Source organism: Manis javanica, chromosome 8, assembly GCF_040802235.1.
Source record: "Manis javanica isolate MJ-LG chromosome 8, MJ_LKY, whole genome shotgun sequence".
Lineage (NCBI taxonomy): Eukaryota > Metazoa > Chordata > Mammalia > Pholidota > Manidae > Manis > Manis javanica.
In genome coordinates, this window is record NC_133163.1 from 31,886,158 (window position 1) to 31,909,234 (window position 23,077).

At 39.3% G+C, this 23,077-nt stretch overlaps 1 protein-coding gene across 5 annotated transcripts in view; it reads left to right on the plus strand.

Moving 5' to 3' along the window:
* The window catches only part of DCAF5 (DDB1 and CUL4 associated factor 5), a 110,005-nt gene that overhangs the window by 42,783 nt on the left and 44,145 nt on the right, over window positions 1-23,077 (plus strand). For 4 of the 5 annotated variants that reach the window (XM_073242219.1, XM_073242220.1, XM_017651640.3 and 1 more), the window contains one exon: window positions 22,396-22,609. The exons of the other annotated variant lie outside the window; for it this stretch is intronic. In XM_073242219.1, the coding sequence (XP_073098320.1) occupies window positions 22,396-22,609 (214 nt within the window). The remainder of the gene's footprint in view (window positions 1-22,395; window positions 22,610-23,077) is intronic. 5 annotated transcript variants of the gene reach the window in all.

Consider the following 23,077-nt stretch of genomic DNA (forward strand, 5'->3'; position numbering starts at 1 on the left):
AGAGATCCAATCATTGAAGGACACAATGGAGAGTATTAAAAGTAGATTAGTTATGGTGGAGGAGACAATAAATAAAATAGAAATTAGAGAAGACGAATAGAAGCTGAAGCACAGAGAGATAAAAGGATCTCTAAGAATGAAAGAATAATAAGAGAACTGTGCAACCAATCTAAACGAACAATATTCGTATTATAGGGGTACCAGAAGAACAAGAGAGAGAAAAAGGGATAGAAAGTGTCTTGGAGGAAGTATTTGGTGCAAACTTTCCCAGTCTGGGAAAGTAGATAGGATAGTCTCTTAGGCCATGGAGGTGCACAGATCTCCCAACACAGGGGACCCAAGGAGGATACCACCAAGACATATAACAATTAAAATGGCAGAGATCAAGGATAAGGACAGAGTACTAAAAGCAGCCAAAGAGAGAGAAATAAGATCACATACAAAGGAAAACCCATCAGGCTATCATCAGACTTCTCAACAGAAAACTGACAAGCCAGAAGGAAGTGGCATGATATATTTAATGCAATGAAGCAGAAGAGCCTCAAAACAAGAATACTCCATCTGGCAAGATTATCTTTTAAATTTGAGGGAGGGATTAAACAATTTTCAGATAAGAAAAAGCTGAGAGAGTTTACCTCCCAGAAACCATCTCTGTGGTGTATTTTGGAGGAAGTGTTCCTAAGGTTAAATAGCTGTCATCAGAGATGATAAAAAGGGATAGACAAAGAGTACAGAATCTGATAATATATAAAGAATGGAGGAGGAAGAAAAGAAAGGAGGCAAAAAAGAACCTTTAGATTGTGTTTGTAATAGCATACTAAGTGGGTTAAGTTAGACTCTTAGATAGTAAGAAACTTACCCTTGAACCTTTGGTAACCACAAATGTAAAGCCTGTAATGGCAATAAGTACATACCTATGATAATCACCCTAAATGTAAATGGTCTGAATGCCCCAAAGACATAGAATTATGGAATGGATAAAAAAATCAAGAGCTGTCTATATGCTGCATGTAAGAGACTCACTTCAAACCCAAAGATATACACAGACTGAAAGTGAAGGGATGGAAAAAGATATTTCATGCAACTGATGGGGAGAAAAAAGCAGGAATTGCAGTACTTGTATCAGACAAAATAGACTTCAAAACAAAGAAAGTCACAAGAGACAAAGAAGGACATTACATAATGATAAAGGGGTCAGTCAAACAGGATATAACTATTATAAATATCTATGCACCCACTAGTTCATGCTTGGAGTCTCTGAGTCTGCTGCCATTTTGTTCCTTCAGTTTTGCTTCATTGTTATACTCCACAAATGAGGGAAATCATTTGGCATTTGTCTTTCTCCACCTGTCTTATTTCACTGAGCATAATGTCCTCCATCTCTATCCGTGTTGTCCAGCAATGAAATTGAATTGATAATTAAAAAACTACCTAAGAACAAAACCCCTGGAGCAGATGGCTTCACCACTGAATTTTATCAAAGATTTAGTGAAGATGTAATACTGTTTCTCCTTAAAGTTTTCCAAAGACTAGAAGAGGAGGGAATACTTCCAAACTCATTCTATGAGGCCAGCATCACCCTAATACCAAAACCAGGCAAAGACACCACAAGAAAAGAAAATTACAGAATATCCCTGTTGAACATAGATGCAAAAATGCTCAACAAAATATTAGTAAACTGAATTCAAAAATACATCACAAAGATCATCCATCATGATTAAGTAGGATTTATTCCAGGGATGCAAGGATGGTACAATATTTGAAAATCCATCATCATCATCCACCACATCAACAAAAAGAAAGACAAAAACCGCATGATCATTTCTATAGATGCTGAAAAAGCATTTGACAAAATCAACATACATTCATGATAAAAACTCTTAACAAAATGGGTAGAGAGCAAGTACCTCAACATAATAAAGGCCATATATGACAAACCCACAGCCATCTTCATACTTAACAGCGAGAAGCTGAAAGCTTTTCCTTTAAGATTGGGAACAAGACGATGCCCACTCTCCCCACTTTTATTCAACATAGTACTGGAGGTCCTCACCCTGGAAATCAGACAGCACAAAGAAATAAAAGGCATTCAGATTGGTAAAGAAGTTAAACTGTCACTGTTTGCAGATGACGTGATATTGTACATAAAAATCCCTAAAGAATCCACTCCAAAACTACTAGATCTAATATCTGAATTCAGCAAAGTTGCAAGATATGAAATACACAGAAATCTCTTGCATTCCTGTACAGTAATTATGAACTAACAGAAAGAGAAATGAGGAAAGCAGTTCCATTCACAAGTGCATCAAGAAGAATAAAATACCTAGGAATAAAACTAACCAAGGAAGTGAAAGACCTATCTCTGAAAACTACAAGACACTTATGAGAGAAATTAAAGAAAATATCAATAAATGGAAACACATCCCGTGCTCATGGTTAGGAAGAATTAATATTGTCAAAGTGGCCATCCTGCCTAAAGCAATCTTCAGATTCAATGCAATTCCTATCAAAATACCAACAGCATTCTTCAACGAACTAGAGCAAATAGTTGTAAAATTCATATGGAACCACAAAAGACCCCGAAGAGCTAACGCAATCCTGAGGTGGAAGAATAAAGCTGGGGGATCACACTCCCCACCTTCAAGCTCTGCTACAAAGCCACGGTAATCAAGACAATTTGGTACTGACACAAGAACACACCCATAGACCAATGGAACAGACTAGAGATCCCAGCAATCAACCCAACCATATATGGTCAATTAATATACAATAAAGGACCTGTGGACATACAATGGGGAAATGACAGCCTCTTCAACAACTGGTGTTGGCAAAACTGGACAGCTACATGCAAGAGAATGAAACTGGATTATTGTTTAACCCCATACACAAAAGTAAACTCAAAATGAATCAAAGACCTGAATGTAAGTCATGAAACCATAAAACTCTTTGAAGACAACATAGGCAAAAATCTCCTGAATATAAACATGAGCAACTTCTTCCTGAACTCATCTTGAGCAAGGGAAACAAAAGCAGAAATGAACAAATGGGACTACATCAAACTAAAAAGCTTCTGTACAGCAAAGGACACCATCAACAGAACAAAAAGGCATCCTACAGTATGGGAATATATATCTGTTAACGACATATCCGACAAGGGGTTAACATCCAAAATATATAAAGAACTCACACGCCTCAACACCCAAAATGCAAATAACCTGATTAAAAAATAGGGAGAGGATATGAACAGACAATTCTCCAAAGAAGAAATTCAGATGGCCCACAGACACATGAAAAGATGCTCCACATCACTATCAGGGAAGTGCAAATAAAACCCACAATGAAATATCACCTCATACCAGTTAGGATGGCCAATATCAAAAAGACTAAGAATACCAAATGCTGGCGAGAATGTGGAGAAAGGGGAACCTTCCTATACTGCCGGTGGGAATGAAAGCTAGTTCAACCATTGTGAGAAGCAGTATGAAAGTTACTCAAAAAACTGAAAATAGAAATACCATTTGACCTGGGAATTCCACTCCTAGGTTATTTACCCAAAGAATATAATTTCCCAGACTCAAAAAGACATATGCATCCCTGTGTTTATTGTATCACTATTTACAATAGCCAAGATACGGAAGCAACCTAAGTGTCCACCAGTAGATGAATGGATAAAGAAGAGTTGGTACTTATACACAATGGAATACTATTCAGCCATAAGAAAGAAACAAATCCTACCATTTGCAACAACATGGATTGTGCTGGAGGATATTATGCTCAGTGAAATAAGCCAGGCAGAGAAAGACAAATACAAAGGATTTCCCTCATTTGTGGAGTATAACAATGAAGCAAAACTGAAGGAACAAAAGAGCAACAGACTTACAGACTCCAAGAAGGGACTAGCGGTTGCCTGTGGGGAGGGGTGGGGGAAGGCAAAAGAAGGGGATTGAGGGGTATTATGATTGGCACACATGGTATGGGGGGAATCATGGGGAAAACAGTGTAGCACAGAGAAGGCAAATAGTGACTGTGGTATCTTACTATAGTGTTGGGCAGTGACTGGAATGCTGTCTGGGGGAACACAATAACATGGGTGAATGTAGTAACCACATTGTTTTTTCATGTGAAACATTCATAAGAGTGTGTATCAGTAATACCTAAATAAAAAAAAAGAGGGAGAGAGGAGAGTCAGTTGGACATAGTAGCGCAGATGCAGTTATATAAAAGAAGAAAAACGCTGGGGATCATTGGAGTTTAGTTGTCAGAATGATTAGCTCTTACCAGGTTCATGCCTTCTGGTTAGGCAGTCCTTTTCTCCCCCCCACCCATCTTTGCTAAACATACATATAGAATACTCAGCGAGTGTTCCATACACTGAAACCTGTTATAAAAATTTGTTTTCTCCCTAAAACTGTATCCCTTTATTAATTTCTTTTTGTTAATAGTTTTTATTATTACATTATCATATTGGTTAAATATTAATATTGTTTAAATTAATTGTGGCAGTTTTTGAAGTTCATACCTCATTTTAGATCCATACCACTCTTTCCGTGAGATACTGAGTGTCCCTTCTCCCCTTTTACTCCTCCTCCAAACACAAATGCACATAGAAGATAATTTCTCCTTTTTTTCTTGATTTTTCTATGTCTATTCAAATCATAGTGACCCCTTAAGGCCCAAGATCAAAATGGTAACCCATCAGGGAAAATGTCTTCTCTCTCTGTTTCTTTATTCACTGTGTTCTAGGATATTGGTGGCACAGTGCATGTGTTGAATGAAGCTCTCACTTGCAGAGGAAGGGATCTCTATTCAGAGGCTCTGTAAAGTACTTATGGTTTGTGGCATTCATGTTGCATGTCTCAGTTGCTGCTTTTGTCATCATTGGCTATGTTTTAATATAACTGTCTTATCTCTAGCTAGACCAGTATTATATCTTTGATTTCTTTCTCAGTGCCCAGGAATTGCTTCTTCAAAAGGGGGCACTTGTCCTAATCTGTACTATTAATTGTTATGTGGTTTTTTTTGGATTTTAAGAATAGGGCCATGTGTTGTTTTTATTTGTTTGTTTGTTTGTTTGTTTAGGTATAATTAATCTATAGTTACATGAGGAACATTATGTTTACTAGACTCCCCCCATCACCATGTCCGCCCCACAAACCCCATTACAGTCACTGTCCATCAGCAGAGTAAGATGCTGTAGAATCACTACTTGTCTTCTCTGTGTTGCACAGCCCTCCCCATGCCCCCCCCACACATTATACATGCTATTCGTAATGCCCCCTTTCTTTTTCCACCCCCATCCCTCCCTTCCCACCCACCCTCCGCAGTCCCTTTCCCTTTGGTAACTGTTAGTCCATTTTTGGGTTCTGTGTTTCTGCTGCTGTTTTGTTCCTTCTGTTTTTTCTTTGTTCTTATACTCCACATATGAGTGAAATTATTTGGTGTTTGTCTTTCTCTGCTTGGCTTATTTCACTGAGCAGAATACCCTCTAGCTCCATCCAAGTTGTTGCAAGCGGTAGGATTTGTTTTCAGCTTGATATAGTCCTACTTGTTCATTTTTGCTTTTGTTTCCCTTGCCCATGGAGATGTGTTCATGAAGAAGTCAGTCATGTTTATGTCCATGAGATTTTTGCCTATGTTTTTTTCTAGGAGTTTTATGGTTTCATGACTTATATTCAGGTCTTTGATCCATTTCAAATTTACTTTTGTGTATGGGGTTAGACAATGATCCAGTTTCATTCTCTTACATGTAGCTGTCCAGTTTTACCAACACCAGCTGTTGAAGAAGCTGTCATTTCCCCATTGTATGTCCTTGGCTCCTTTATCATATATTAATTGACTGTATATGTTTGGGTTAATATCTGGGCTCTCTATTCTGCTCCACTGGTCTGTGGCTCCATTCTTGTGCCAGTACCAAACTGTCTTGGTTACTGTGGCTTTGTAATAGAGCTTGAAGTTGGGAAGCAAGATGCCCCGTGCTTTATTCTTCCTTCTCAGGATTGCTTTGCATATTCGAGGTCTTTTGTGGTTCTATATGAATTTCAAAACTATTTGTTCCAGTTCATTGAAGAATGTTGTTGGTATTTTGATAGGTATTGCATTGAATCTGTAGATTGCTTTAGGCAGGATGGCCATTTTGACTATTGATTCATCCTAGCCAAGAGCATGGAATGAGTTTCCATTTGTTAGTATCCTCTTTAATTTCTCTTAAGAGTGTCTTGTAGTTTTCAGGGTCTAGATCTTTCACTTCCTTGGTTAGGTTTATTCCTAGGTATTTTATTCTTTTTGATGCAATTGTGAATGGAATTGTTTTCCTGGTTTCTCTTTCTGTTAATTCATCATTGTTAGTGTATAGGAAAGCCACAGATTTCTGTGTATTAGTTTTGTATCCTGCAACTTTCCTGAATTCACATATTAGTTCTAGTAGTTTTGGAATGGAGTCTTTAGGGTTTTTTATCTACAATATCATGTCATCTGCAAATAGTGACAGTTTGACTTCCTCCTTACCAAACTGGATGCCTTTTATTTCTTTGTGTTGTCTGATTGTCATGGTGAGGACCTCCAGTGTACTATATTGAATAACAGTGGGGAGAGTGGGCATCCCTGTCTTGTTCCCGATGTTGGCTGTGGGTTTGTCATATATGGCCTTTATTATGTTGAGGTATTTGCCCTGTACACCTATTTTGTTGAGAGTTTTTATCATGAGTGGATGTCGAATTTTGTTGAATGTTTTTTCAGCATCTATGGGAATGATCATGTGGTTTTTGTCCTTCTTTTTGTTGATGTGGTGGATGATGTTGATAGATTTTCGAATGTTATACCATCCTTGCATCCCTGAGATGAATCCCACTTGATCATGATGTATGATCCTCTTGATGTATTTTTGAATTTGGTTTGCTAATATTTTGTTGAGAATTTTTGCATTTATGTTCATCAGGGATATTGGTCTGTAATTTTCTTTTATCATGGGGTCTTTGCCTGGTTTTGGTATTAGGGTGATGCTGGCTTCATAAAATGAGTTTGGGAGTACTCCCTCCTCTTCTATTTTTTGGAAAACTTTAAGGAGAATGGGTATTATGTCTTCTCTAAATGTCTGATAAAATTCAGTGGTGAATCCATTTGGACCAGGGGTTTTGTTCTTGGGTTGTTTTTTGATTACCAGTTCAATTTCTTTGCTGATAATTGGTCTGTTTAGATTTCCTGTGTCTTCCTTGGTCAGTCTTGGAAGGTTGTATTTTTCTAGGAAGTTGTCCCTTTCTTCTAGGTTTTGCAGCTTGTTAGCATATAGATTTTCATAGTATTCTCTAATAATTTTTTGTATTTCTGTGGGGTATGTCGTGATTGTTCCTTTCTCATTACTGATTCTGTTGATGTGTATAAATTCTCTTTTTCTCTTAATAAGTCTGGCTAGGGGCTTATCTATTTTGTTTATTTTTTCAAAGAACCAGCTCTTGGTTTCATAAATTTTTTCCTATTACTTTATTCTCAATATTATTTATTTCTTCTCTGATCTTTATTATGTCCCTCCTTCTACTGACTTTGGGCCTCGTTTGTTCTTCTTTTTCCATTTTCAATAATTGTGACTTTAGACTATTCATTTGGGAATGTTCTTCCTTCTTTAGATAGGCCTGGAATGCTATATACTTTCCTCTTAGAACTGCCTTCACTGCATCCCACAGAAGTTGGGGCTTTATGCTGTCAGTGTCATTTTTCTCCATATATTGCTTGATCTCTTTTTTAATTTGGTCATTGATCCATTGATTATTTAGAGGCATGTTGTTAAGCCTCCTTGGGTTTGTGAACCTTTTTGCTTTCTTTGTACAATTTATTTCTAGTTTTATGCCTTTGTGGTCTGAGAAGTTGGTTGGTAGAATTTCAGTTTTTTTAAATTTACTGAGGCTCTTTTTGTGGCCTAGTATGTGGTCTATTCTGGAGAATGTTCCATGTGCACTTGAGAAGAATATGTATCCTGCTGCTTGTGGGTGTAGAGTTCTGTAGGTGTCTATTAGGGCCATCTGTTCTAGTGTGTTGTTCAGTGCCTCTGTGTCCTTTCTTATTTTCTGTCTGGTGGATCTGTCTTTTGGAATGGGTGGTGTGTTGAAGTCTCCTAGAATGAATGCATTGCATTCTATTTCCTCCTTTAATTTTGTTAGTATTTGTTTCACATATGTTGGTGCTCCTGCATTGGGTGCATATATATGTCTATAATGGTTATATCCTCTTGTTGGACTGACCCCTTTATCATTATGTAAAGTCCTTCTTTATCTCTTGTTACTTGCTTTGTTTTGACGTGTATTTTTTTCTGATACCAGTACTGCTACACCTGCTTTTTTCTCCCTATTGTTTGCATGAAGTATCTTTTCCCATCCCTTGACTTTTAGTCTGTGTATGTCTTTGTGTTTGAGATGAGTCTCTTGTAAGCAGCATATAGATGGGTCTTGCTTTTTTATCCATTCTGTTACTATGTGTCTTGATTGGTACATTCAGTCCATTTCCATTTAGGGTGATTATCAATAGATATGTACTGATTCCCATTGAAGGCTTTAGATTTGTGGTTACCAAAGGTTCAAGGTTGGCTTCTTTACTATCTTACCATCAAACTTAACTTGCTTATTAAGGTGTTATAAGCACAGTCTGATGATTCTTTCTCTCTCTTCTTATTCCTCCTCCTCCATTTTTTATATGTTAGGTGTTTTATTCCAGGTTCTTTTGTGTTTCCATTGACTGCTTTTGTGAGTACTTGATTTTATTTTTTGCCTTTAGTTTGTATTTGGTTGGTCTGCTTTCTTTGCTGTCATTTTCTCTGGTGACATCTGTTTAGCCTTAGGAGTGCCTCCATCTAGAACAGTACCTCTAAAATACCCTGTAGAGGTGGTTTGTGAGAGGCAAATTCCCTCAACTTTTGCTTGTCTGGGAATTGTTTAATCCCTCCTTCATATTTAAATGATAATCATGCTGGATACAGTATTCTTGGTTCAAGGCCCTTCTGTTTCATTGCATTAAGTATATCATGCCATTCTCTTCTGACCTGTAAGGTTTCTTTTGAGAAGTCTGATGATAGCCTAATGGGTTCTCCTTTGTAGGTGACCTTTTATCTCTCTCTTGCTGCCTTTAAGTCTCTGTCCTTGTCTTTGATCTTTGCCATTTTAATTATTATATGTCTTGGTGGTGTCCTCCTTGGGTCCTTTGTGTTGGGAGTTCTGTGGTTTCCATGGTCTGAGCGACTATTTCCTCCCCCAGTTTGGGGAAGTTTTTAGCAATTATTTCTTCAAAAACACTTTTTATCCCTTTTCTCTTTCTTCTTCTTCTGGTAACCCTATAATGCAAATATTGTTCTGTTTGGATTGGTCACATAGTTCTCTTACTATTCTTTCATTCCTGGAGATCCTTTTATCTCTCTCTGCCTCAGCTTCTCTGTATTCCTGTTCTCTGATTTCTATTCTATTAATGGCCTCTTGCATCTCATCCAGTCTGCTCTTAAGTCCTTCCAGAGATTGTTTTATTTCTGTATTCTCCCTCCTAACTTTATCCTTTAACTCTTGCGTATTTTTCTGCAGATCCATCAGCATGGTTATGACCTTTATTTTGAATAATTTTTCAGGTAGATTTGTGAAGTCTATCTCCCCAGACCCTCTCTTGGGGGTTGTATGGGTAATCCTAGAGTGGACTAAATTCTTCTGCCTTTTCATGGCGATAAAGGTAGCTGTAGGTAGGTAGCACGTGTGTCAGCTGGGAGAACAAAGTCCTTTCCTGCTTGCTGGCCACCTTGCCCTTCTCCACTGCCTGTCTCAGTTACTTGCACTCGTGGAGCAGCCTCCGGGTTAATCCCCTAAGCTGCTGTGGGCACGGTCTCCATCAGGGTAGTGCAGAGCCCTGCGGGGAGTGGCAGGCATGCCGAGTGTGCTCTCTGGTGAGAGCCGTGGCAGCTGTGCGCTGGCGGCGGCCTTTGGTTCTGGCCCAGGCAGCTTTGCGGTGTGAGGAGATTCTGGGTGACTGCTGGGGGTGTGGCAGTTCCCAGGCCGCTCAGCCGCTGCTGCCACGGTCTTGTGTGGGCTGTTCCCGAGCTGTTCGGCCACCGCTGCCGCGGGCTAGCATGGACTACTCCCAGGCCGCTCAGCCGCTGCTGCCACGGTCTTGTGTGGGCTGTTCCCGGGCTGTTCGGCCACCGCTGCCGCGGGCTAGCATGGACTACTCCCAGGCCACTCAGCTGCTGTGGGCTCTCCCAAGCCACTCCCAGGCCCCTCTGATGCCGCTGATGGTGCGAGCAGGCTGCTTGGCTGCCGCAGCAGGCTTGCACATTCTGCTCCCTGGCCGGTCGGCCTCTGCCGCTGCTGGCTCACACAGGCCTCTCCTGGGCCCTTCTTGCGCCACTGCTGCCAGCACACACAGCCAGTCCCCGCCGTGGGCCTGCACTGCCACTCTCCCACTGCTGGGCTGGTATGTTGGGGTCCGCGCCAGCCACGGGAACGACTGGCAAGCTGCCTATCTTCGTGAGGGGCTTCAGAACTGCACTACTGCCCAGGGGGCTAGGTCACCTAGAGTTCCCCAGGATTCGCAGCTTCTGGGCTGAGTGTACCGGGACAATTTCTTCCATCTGTGAGGTCCCTGTCCCTTTACGACTTAAAAGCACTCGCTTTTCTTTTGTCCCCAGGGAGCCGGTTGCAGGGACCCGCTCGCAAGTTTTGCTTTTCCGTTTCTCTACTATCCGTACACCGTGCACTGTGTGTCTGTGCTCCGGTGCGGATTACTGGAGCTGGTTGTTTAGTAGTCCTGGGTTTTCACTCCCTCCACGCTCTGACTCCTTTCTTCCTGCCCAGGAGCTGGGGTGGGGGGTGTGGTTGGGTCCCACCAGGCTGCAGCTTGTATCTTACCCCCTTTGGGTGATTCTGAGTTCTCGCAGATGTAGATGTAGCCTGGCTATTGTACTATATCCATTTGTCTCTCTTTTCGGAATAGTTGTTGTATTTTCAAAAATATATATGTTTTTGGGAGGAGATTTCCACTGAACTACTCATGCCGTCATCTTGGCTCCTCCCTGTTTTATTTATTTTTCATATCTAGTGCCTAGCACAGTACTTAGAATATTACAGATACTCAGCAAAATAATATTCAGCGAATGTAGTGTGATATTCATCCAAAATAGTCTGTGTTTTCAAAGGTAGCTTTCTGTGTTTTTTTGGACCCATTAATTCCCTCCTGAGTGTAATGGCTTTGATCAAAATGTCTCTAAGGAATAAATTCTTATAAGTTGTAAGAATTCTTAGTGATCTTTGACTGCCTGTCAGTTGGAGTCATATTGAAGAGCCAGGAATTCTGGAGCAATGGCTTTCTAGGTTTTAGGCCACAAGGTGGAGCCTTAGAATCAGCCTTGTCTGCCGGAAGATACCAAGGCCCTAGAATCCTAACTCAGCAATTCTCAAACTTTAGAAGGCATCAGAATCATACTCCTTCTGGAGCACAGACCCAGATATAAAATTGTTAATTAGGGCAGGACCTGTGCATCTGCCATTCTTTGCATCTGCCATTCTTTAACAGATACTCCAGATAATTTAGCAACTTTGCTTATCCTACAGGATTGAAGTTGTGGTTGTTCAGAGGTCTATGTTGAATTTTGGACCCAGGGTCTTTTGACTTTAGCCAGAGCTTCCCAGTGTTCATTCCTTCTTACCACACGTAAGTGTGCCTTTTTTAACCAAGAGACTTAGATTCAGACCAGAGCATCTGAAGAATGTCTGGTGAATGGATGGGAGTTGTGGAAGCATTTACCAGTTCATACCTTTCCTTTAATACTCCCCAAGTCTTGTTATTTAGGCAGAGGTGATACCAAGTCTATAAATCAAGTGGACCTTCTTATTTTAAAATCAAATCTTGACTTTCTCTGTTTAAAAAACTTTCTATGGTTAAAAAAGTTTCATATATTTTAAAAAGTTGAGTAGTAAAATGCACCCTACTACACCAGTCACCCAGCCTTAATAGTTAACCCATGGACAGTATTACTTTATTCCACATCTGTGGCCTCCCTTCTCAATTTTTTTAAATCAAGTTCCATATAACAGTATATCATTTCCTCTGTAAATATTTTAATATGCATGTTTGAATGATAATTCTTTTTTAAAATTAAGGTTAAATCCACATAACATAAAATTAACCATTTTAAATTGAAAAATTCAGTGGCATTTAGTACATTCCCAATGTTGTACAACCACTACCTCTGTCTAGTTCCAAAGCATTTTCATCATCTCAAAAGAAAACCCATACCCATTAAGCAGTTACTTTCCAGAATACTTATTCCATCTTTACACCTTTGGCTTCTACTGATCTGCTTTCTGTCTCTATGGATTTATCCGTTCTGGGTATCTCATACAACATGTGACCTTTTATCTGGCTTCTTTTACTCAGCATAATATTTTCAAGATTCATCCACATTGTAGCATGTATCAGTACTTCATTCCTTTTTATGGCTGAATAATATATTGTATAGATATACCACATTTTATTTATCCATTCACCCATTGATGAGCATTTGAGTTGTTTCTGCCTTTTGGCTATTATGAACAGTGCTACTGTTAACATTCATGAGTAAGTATTTGAGTACTTGTTTTCAGTGCTTTTGAGTGTATAGGAGTGGAATTGCTGGGTCATGTGGTAATCCTATGTTAAACTTTTGAGGAATTGCCAAATTACTTTCCATGAAAAGATACTTCTTTTAAAAAATATAGCCACAATATTATCACACCCAAAAAATTAACAATAATTCCTTAATACCATTGCATAGTGGATTAGTGTTTAAATTTCTTTGTCTCATGAATGTTACAATTGGTTATTATGAATCATGATTTAAATATTTAGCCCATACAAAGCAATTGACCCATATGACTTTTAATCTTTAGGCTTAATTCTCCCTCTCACTTTTTCCCTTGCAATTTGTTTGTTAAAAAAACTGTGTTATTTCTCTTAAAGAATTACTCACATTTTAGATTATGCTGACTGTGTTTTTACACTGTCACTCAGCATGTTCCCTCTGTCCCCAGTTTTTCCCATGCATCGGTTTTAGATCTTGGGGCTTGAACAGAGTCAGCTTCCATTTGTTGTTGTTACAAAAATATTTCCTACACGGCGCTGTGTGCATCCCTAAGAAGGCCAAACACCTAGTTTTGTCTCAACTTTTTCTTTTAGCGTGTTTTGACCAACCTCTTAGTTTAGCTTCTAAAATATAAGTAATGCTGGTGAAGATGTGGAGAAACTGGATCGCTCATATATTGCTGTGGCAATGTGTAATAGTACAGCCACTGTGGAGAACAGTTTGGTAGTTCCTTTATAAAAAACAGTGAACTATTCAGCAATAAAAAACAGTGACCTATTGATACATGCAACAATTTGGATGAACCTTAAGGAAATTACTGTGTGAAAAAGTCTATCTCAAGAGCATATATACTACATGACTCCATTTACATAACATTCATGAAGTAATATAATTATAGAGATGGAGAACAGATTACTAGTTTCCAGGTGTTAGAGGTGGACATAGAGGGGGTGGATGTGGCTATAAAAGGGTAGCATGACAGAGTCTTGTGGGGATGGTACAGATAAGTATCTTTTGTGATGGTGGTTATGTGAAGCTATATATATGATGCAGTTGCATAGACACACGCACACAGATGAGTGCATGTATTACTGACAAAATTTGAGTAAGCTCTGAAGATTGTACCAATATGAATTTCCTGGTTTTAAAATATCATATACTTAACTATAGTTATGTACTATAGTTATGCAATATGGTAACATTGGGTGAAGCTGGATAATGATGCAAAGAACCTTCTTGTGCATTTCTTTCCAACTCTATTAGTGCTTGAGAGCATCTTCATCTTATTTCATCTTTGAATCCATGTGCCTAGAATAGTTAGAAGTTACTCAATAAATGTATGCATGAATAAATAAGTTGCTGAACTACAGGGAAGGGTGTGAAATGAATGAGTTAAATGAATCCTTCTGTCCCTGATGCATTGTAATCTGATACTATTCTCTTTCTGGGTGGAATAGTCCATCTCCCGTCCACATAATGGTGTTCTGTAAAATCTTGTTGAACATAGAAGCAGAAAAAAGCCTGCTGGTCTTATTGCTGCTGTTTATCTATTGTGTGGTCAGGACAAGTCATATAACTGCTCAGGACTTCGATCTTGTCCCGTGTGAAATGAGAATAATGTCATTGGCACTGTCTGCTTTCTGTTCATCATAAGGCCCAGGTGGCATGCTGTGCCCACAGATGTTCTGGTGTTTGTTGCTTCGTCAAGGGTGTTTATTATGATATGACTCTGTGATTTCTTCATAGTTTTTTAAATTTTGTGATCACAGATTTGGCCATTAATATTTTATCTGTTGTGAGTCACATATTGTAGGTAGGGACTTCTTAGTACATTCTCAATAATCTTGGCTTAAGTTACTCATACATTTACCCATGCATGTGTGGAAGACCTTCTAGGAACATTGCTAATGTTTCTGTATTCCACGTAAAATACCTTGTGTTTTGAATCTGTTTTTTATCCCAAAAACAACTTAGACATTTATTTATGGGTGCTTTCTAGGTGGGATGGATGGTGGTTCTGCCTAAAGAAGTCAAACTGGGTATAGTTTCATACCTAACCTGATGACTGTGTCCAATGCCTGCTAAGTTCTTTGAAACTAATCAAAGGAGGGATGTTACTAGCCCTTACTGAGAAGGATATAAGGGGCACTGAAATTTTCAGAGTTCTTCAAAAGTTTTTGTTTGACTATCATTATAGGAATTTAAAGTAGTGCTTTAATTTCAAATTTAGCATCTGTACCAGGATCCTGTGGGGCAGCATATTATTTGAACTTTCCATTAAGGAACTCTTTAATAAAATTTCCTACTCTCATACTTTTCTCCAGGCTATCTTCTTTGGTCCTCTAGGTAAAGAGGGAATATGAGATGATATTTTAAAATAATGTATTTTCTTCTGATATCAGGAGAGGTTTGTTTTCTTTGCAGAAAAACTTGGAAAATAAAATGAAAGGTATAAAAAATAAATAATTACTTAAATCCTATCTTGTTGGTCTCAGTACATCCATCAGTCCAAATGTTTATCATTATTTATTTTTAAATATAATTACATAAGGCATGTATTCAAAACTTACAGAATTCTTCAGTCACTCCCTGAAACCTGATAGATGTTTTCGTTTTTTTTAAACTTGCTTTTGACTTCCTAAAATTTAATTACTAATTTTTCTTTTGAACTTTTATTCTATAAATATCAGGAACTTGCTTTAAAGTATAAGATATAATTAAGATACCTGTTTACTTGTTAAACTCTTCCTTTTTGTTGGCTCCTTATGAGCAGGTAGGTAGGTAGGTGAATTCAACTCACTTGAAGGATGTGGTGGTGTCACTTGAAAAGGGGGAGACCTGGGTGGTCATTTGCAAATTTTACTTCCTACGCCATAGTCCTTTGCCAATAAAAGAAGGTTTTGACTCATGATCTCTAAACCTGCTGTTTCTCTGATATTATGTTGCTCTGCTGGTGTCACCCAAGATTAGGTTTCACGGGCAGATAAATGTCAGGAGCTGTGTGAACTTTAGTGGAGCCTGTGTATTTTTTGTTGTTCTAAATGAAGATTTTTCAAATTACTGCTCATGATTCATTAGATCATTCATTCAACAGCTACTTACTTAGTGCCTATTATGTCTCTGGCTCTGCTTAAGACTTTGGATATACAGGGAAAATGTATAAATAGTGTAGTGGGAAAGAACAAATAAGAAACAAAGTAAATAAAAATTTATGGTATTTATGGTAGTGATTCATGTAGTAGAGAAAAATAAAGCAGGTGAGGGAGACAAGGAGTATTGGGGAAGTTGCATTTTTACACAAGATATCAGGAAAGGCCTAATTGAGGAGGATATTTGAATCAGAGATAGGTGAATGAACCACACTCATAGATGGGGTGGAACATTTCAGGCTGCAGGATTTGCAAGTGCAAAAGTCCTGAAGCAGAAGTATGCCTGATGTGTTCTAGGAAGAGTAAGGAGGCACCATGTTGTTAAAGTAGAGTAAGGTAAGAAGAGTGCTGGGAGGTGGATTGAAAGACCTAAGGAACAAGAGTAGTAATGTGGTTGCTTAGGGCCTTGTTGGCATTGTAAGAACTTTGGTTTTTACTCAGTTATGGGGACATATGGCAGGATTTTCAGCAAAGGAATTATGTGATTTGACTAATGGTTCAGCATACCTCTAGCTGTTTTGTTCAGGATAAACTGCTACATGGGCCAAGAGTGGAAACAAGAAGACTAGATAGAAAGTTCTTTCACTAATACAGTGGGTTATGAAATCAACTTGATGGTCATAAGTATTTATAAATTTAGACTAGAAAATCAGCACACTACATATAGGTGGTAAGTATTGTTTAATGAATTGATGCTAGATAAATGTGGGTGTACTGGGATGCAGTATAAAATATACTTACTGTGAAGGGTTACTATAAAAAAGTTTGAAAGTCATTATTCTAAAACTTTTATATTACTGTCAAGTGGAGGTGCCTTGGTTTTGGGGCACATTCTCAGTGGCTCCTGTAGGAAATAGACTGTCTTCCTGTAATTGTGTCCCATCAGTCAGCAGTTTGGCCTTCCTTCTCTTTTCCTTTACTTTCTGCTCTTCCCTTGTTTTAAACTGGTTCATAAGAGTTCTCAATAGAATGTACCAAACTGTAATTTTTGTTTTCAGACCCTCTTTTGCTTTGGATTTTTTCCAGAATTTGCCTTTTCTATCACATTCCTCCAGCTTTGTGGCCTTGTACCCCAAAAGGCCAGTGCACCCACCCCAGTTTGTTCTCCTGCCATCAGGGAATGCCTGTTTACCTGCACCTATTCCCATCCCCTCCATTGGCACTGTTGCTGTGGCAACTGCCATCCCAACCTCCTTCCTTCCCCCTGTTTTTTTTCTTCCTCCTGCCAAGTTTTATACCAGGAGTAATTTTAAGATGAAGATTGAATGGTTGCTTGAAACCCCTCTCTATTTTCCTCGGCTTGGGGTGAAGGAGAGTTTGAGTAAATCAGACCACCTGATGAGTTGAGGTGACTAAATGTTAACTACCTAATTCTGTGGAAAATTCATGAGTGTCCTAGAACAAGTCTGTTACAGCACTGCCTCTTAATTTATATTGAGATCTTGCTTGGCTCTGTGTGGCTTTTAGGATTTCTGAGCCAAAGGCAAAAACTTAGACTCTAGATCATTTCAGTTCTGGGCCCATCCCTTTCTGGAAGATAATGATTAGAAGCCCTGCAGTACCTGCTGTCCATGTTTGCTTCATGGAAGGACTGGACGCACCATTTGATTATCTACAGATCTTACCACAAATTTAGTGAGGTCCTTCTGCCGGCTTAAGTCAGACTTACATTACTGGATGTTCAAAAAGGGAAGGAAGTTTTACTCTATCTATATTTCAAGCCAGAGAAGCTTGGCAGTGAATCATGTTCTGCAGAAAATGAGTTTGTTCAGCCCAATGACAACGTGTCCTTCTCAGGCTGGTTGTCCGATGGTTCTGCTTTCCTCTAGAGAAATCTCAATCTTAGAACTGAAGATTATATTATAAAAAACAAAAAAGAAAGCCCAGGTCATTCCCCTTAATTTACATAAAGGAAGTGATTATTCAGAACACCCTTGAATGGGACTGGTGTGGGCTGTGTTCCCTGAACTTGTTCATTTTTTACCTAATTCTAGTGTCCTTTAGAATTTGTCATACTTTATGGGTTGTGATATAGGAAGTACAAAACGTTCCATATTCCTTATAGGTCATCCTATCCTAAAGCAAAAATTGGACAGGAGATGTTATCCCCTACCTATAGGACCTCTGTTTTGCCTTTCTGATTGTGTGATACCAGCTCTGATGTCTGTGGTCAGCAGTGCATTTCACAGGTCTTATGAAGCTCTTACAAAGAAACTATGGGAAATTCATGACAGTGGGCTTTGGAAAATCTTGTTAGTATCATCAGATGAATTACTTAGCCATGGATTTATGTAAATCTAGGTTCATGGAGTCTGCTCTTAGAACCTTAATTGATGCCCTATCTTGGGTTAGACATGATACTAGAGTCACTTGCTCTGGGAATGGCCTCACCAGTTTCTGTTCCAAAGCCTTAGCCTTTGCCAGCACTTTTAGAAATGTTCTTTTTACCCCACTAGAGCAATAAAGAAGTCCAAGTATTTGTCAGAGGTGGAAAGCAAAAAAAAACCCACAAAAACACACAAACCAGGAGACCAGACTAGTGAGGGATCTTTTCCTGATATTCTGAGGTCCGCATGCTTTTTGTCCTGAGTCTTTTGCATGCTAACCCTTGGATCACCTCCTTCCCCTGTTCTTTTGCATTTTGTGACAAATCCTTGGTTGAAGATAGGTTGGGGATAGGTATTGCTTTTATGTTTCTTACGGGGATATTTTAATTTGAATTCATTGTAATGTGCTAGAACTTTCAGGATACTACTCATCTCATCTAGATGGGTAATAGAGGGCATTTCCCTGGAGGAAGGTAGATAGTGGCATCTCTGTTATCACGGTAAGAGCCCAGAAAGCAACTCGAGATTGAAGTATTCTTGTTATAAACAGGTGCAGTTAGTTCTCCAAGAGGAAAAGAGAAACTTCTTCAGGTAATGTGTTGAGAACAGGAAAAAAGACTTTTCAGACAGTGTGCATGGAGTGGAACTCTGATCTTGAAAGGAATTGGAGCCCTTTCGCTAATAGGCATAGGGTTGTAAAAGTGCCCTATTGTGTGGTTGACTTTTCATCCAGCCTCTGGTAATCTGCTTTCTTTCCACCTTGTTTTCCCCACCTCCTACTCCTTCTACTTCCTCTCCCCCAAAATTCCAAAATGGAACCATGTTTCTCAAAATGTGGTTTGAAAGTCACATGCATCAGAATCATTAGGTTCAGATTCCTGGACCTACTTCTCAGATTGAATTAGAATATCTGGTGGTGGATGTGGGGGTGGTTTCTGAGAATCTGTATTTTTCGAAAGTCCCAGGTAATTTGTCATACATTTTACACTTGAACCTTAAGCTATACAGTCTTTGACATTATCTTTGTATCTTGACTGTGAAGGCAAACTGCTTCTAAGCCTTTTCTTTCTGATGAACTAGGTTATCCTTACTGCTCTCATCAGAAGAAGCCAGATACAGAATCCCTACTGAGAAATTACAGTTAATATAGTTCACTTTCTGGATTTCAGGTATCATTGCATTCCTCTGGAAGGAATTTAATTTTTTTTTTTGAGAGGGCATCTCTCATATTTATTGATCAAATGGTTGTTAACAACAATAAAATTCTGTATAGGGGACTCAATGCACAATCATTAATCCACCCCAAACCTAATTCTCAACAGGCTCCAATCTTCTGAAGCATAACGAACAAGTTCTTACATGGTGAACAAATTTGGAAGGAATTTAATTTTGTACCTGAACATGAAGTATTCAGTTTTAGCATCTGCTGCTCTTTAAATAGCATCCCCTGAACACTCTGGGAGCAAGATTCCTACATGTATACCCTCTTTGTATGAGAGAGAGGAGAGTTCCCTGCCCAGAAGTACAGGCAAGAGAAAAGTTAGGGATTCTCTGGAGCCCATAAACAGACTCGTGTAAAATGGCCAGATTGCAAACGTAGGTCAAGGAGCTTGGGTATGGGTGGGTTGGGCCCCATGCCTGTCCTGGGTGGACTCTCACAAGGACTGGCTAGAATCAGAGAGGAAGTTCCTTTTAACATATGGAAACGCGTTTGCCAGAGGCCCCAGCTTTCCTGTCAGGGATGCCTGAACTGATGCAAACCCCTGCTGCTATGGCTGGGGGGGTGCTGGCCAAGTTTCTTTTTGTTGAGTCTTGTTTCCACCCCCAGCTTCTTTTCAGTCCTACAGATGCTCGTTTATTTGCACACTCCATGCTGATCTTGAATTGAAAGCCTCTCATTGTTTTTGAGCTCAGTGTTTAGATAACACCACATGCCTGTGGCAGCTAGGGCACCCTTTAAAGGAAATGCTTGGGCTCTAACAGCCCCGTCATTCATTCTCCGTATGTGAGTGAGTGTGGCCTGTGTCCAGGACCATATAGGAACACTTCTCTGCAGGGATTATTACTTGGGATCTGTAGGGGTACCAGGCTTCTTGATGTTGGGAGTTCCAGGGACCATTTTCTAAGTCTCTTCCATCATTCTTCCATGCCATTCATAAGAGGATTATAGTCTGTTTTGCCTAAGTCTTGGCTCCGTACACAGTTGCAGTACCAGAGCATTCCTGCCTCTGGTGGGGTACACAGGACTGACTGGCTAATGGTGGTGCAGACTGCTTCTATGACCAGGCCAGGTTGGCAGCTTCTTTTGCACCCTGGTTTCAAGGGCTCCTTTTCTCATAGGGTATCTCCTTTCTTGTCCCCTTAATCTTCCCCATCACTGTCTTGTGAAATGAAAAAAAAAAAAGAAAATGTTACCTTCATTCAATATTAAATCCCTTCTGGTAGCATACAGCTCTTTAGGTTCTTACCTAGTAAAATGCTATTAAAACTCCTTCCTTAAAAATGTTCCCTATAAATCAGCTAGGCTTTAATTTAGGTATCTTGAGGTTCTTTTCAGTTCTGTGATTCTCTAGAATTTATAAATTCTCCTTTTTTCCCTAAAACTATTAGGGTTATTTCCTTGCCATAATGGTAATCTGTGTGTGAATTCTGATGTACACTAATTTCTACCCCATCCCCAATGCATGTAGTTAACCTCACTTTCCTACCAGTAATTTAGTGTTCCAAGAATTGAACCCAAAATACAAAAGAAAAGTTGGTTATGGCACAGTCAGTGAGCAGCCACCCCTCCATAATAATAAAATAGTATCTAGGTAATCAAGGATACTGGTTCTTGGAAATATAAAATAGACACAGGTGTGCTAGAGTGCACACATGTGCGTGTGCACACACACACACACAACCCTTTTTACTTAGTAACATAATTGTTAATGTTCATGGCCATCCTAGTTCTCTGTAAAATTGAAAGTACCTTCTGAGTCCTCAAAATAAATTTTTTGGAAGCATAATGTGTGACTTTCTTTAATGTTATGAATATTATGAAATTACAGAAGAATAGTAGGTGAACTAGAGCATACATACAATTCCCTAGTGAAGCTAGATAGTAGGTGAACTAGAGCATATATACAATTCCCTAGTGAAGCTAGATAAATGAAATTATATATATTAACCAAAGTATATTTCAAATCTAAATATAAACTTTTGGGAATTGTAAAAGAAAACAAGTCTTGCTTTCTCAATTGTTGTACTACTTGCTCTACATTTAAATTAAACTTTTATTTAATATTTACTCTGTAGTCATGCTGTGTAAATATAAAAATTCTCTGTAACTCAAAGAAGGGACTAGCGGTCACTAAAGGGGAGGAGTGGAGGAGGGTTGGTAGGGAGAGAGAGAGAGAAGGGGATTGAAGGGTATTATGATTAGTACATATGTTGGGGGGGTGGTCATGAGGAAGACAGTATAGCACAGAGAAGACAAGTAGTGACTCTGTGGCATCTTAGTACACTGATGGACACTGACTTCAATGGGGTATGGGGGGGACTTGATAATATGGGTAACCACACTAACCAAAGTAGTAACCACAATGTTTTTCATGTGAAACCTTCATAAGAGTGGATATCAATGATACTTTAATTTTAAAAATTAATTTTTAAAATGCTCTGTGTAGTGATTCTATAGCATCTTACTATACTGATGGACAGTGACTGTAATGGGATATGTGGGGGGGACTTGGTGATGGGGAGTCTAGTAGACATAATGTTCTTCATGTAATTGTAGATTAATGATACCAAAAAAAAATTCTCTGTGAACAGATTAAAAATTCAAAAACAAATCCTTAAGTAATGAAGTTATTATTGAAAAATACCAGAATAAGCAGTAAAAGTATCTGTTTTTCATGCTGGTGGGTCTTGTATCCCTAAGACTAAGAGAAATAGATCCCAGAAATATCATCCATGATTAGCCAGTTAGACTATAGACACACTCGCTTTCCAGAGTCTTGATGAGTGTCTGTATAATGTAGTTAACTTGGATAAATCAAGTAACTAATCATTTTAATGTCTCTTCTTTCACGGTGCTTTTGTAATCATTTTCCTATAAATTTACTAGTAATTCATATTTTGGAGATGGAAAAGGTGAACTGACAGGTTAAATAACTTGCTTTAATGTAATGAAGGAACCATTTCTCTCCGCTTTCTTACCCCTAGCCCTCTGCTGAAATTCTGATGTAGAAACCTTGTCAGTAGGTCCTGGGCACATGATGGGAAGATAAATGTGGTGAGTTTTACAGACCCTCTTGCAGCCTGCCTCATCGCAGTCCCTGTGCTTCCTGCCTTCCAGCTCTCTCCTACGCTATGGTGGCAACCTATCCCTCCAAAGTGCCATGAGTGTGCGATTCAACAGCAACGGGACCCAGCTCCTGGCCTTGAGGCGCCGCCTGCCCCCTGTGCTCTATGACATCCACTCCCGCCTGCCTGTTTTCCAGTTTGACAATCAGGGTTACTTCAACTCTTGCACCATGAAAAGCTGCTGTTTTGCAGGGGATCGCGACCAGGTAAATGTCCTCTGCCTCCTGCATCCCACACTCATGGTTTCCTCTTGGATTGCTCTTCCTGTACGAGCCTTTATTTCTCTTTAGCATCGCATCAGAAAACAGTTGAGGGGAAACAGTGTCTGGGGATGTTCTGGCTTAATAGTTTCTTCATCAAGGCTGCCATACAAGGCACACACCATAAACCAAGGCTGGCCACAGTTTGGTTCTGAGCAGTCTAGCTCCGCCAAGTTTGTGAATAGACTTTAAGATTCTAAGAATGTGTCAATTTAAAAGAAAGGAGGGAGTCATGGAAAATTAGCCTGCCAAAAAAAGAGAGACTTTTTTTTTGGTGTCAATAAAACACAATGATGAATGAAACATTCTAAGTACCATCCAAAAGACATATATCCTGAATGGCCCCTTGGGATGGCATCTTTTTCTCGGATGAAATGGGCTGAGCTGAGAGGAAGCCAGATGCTGACTCTTTAT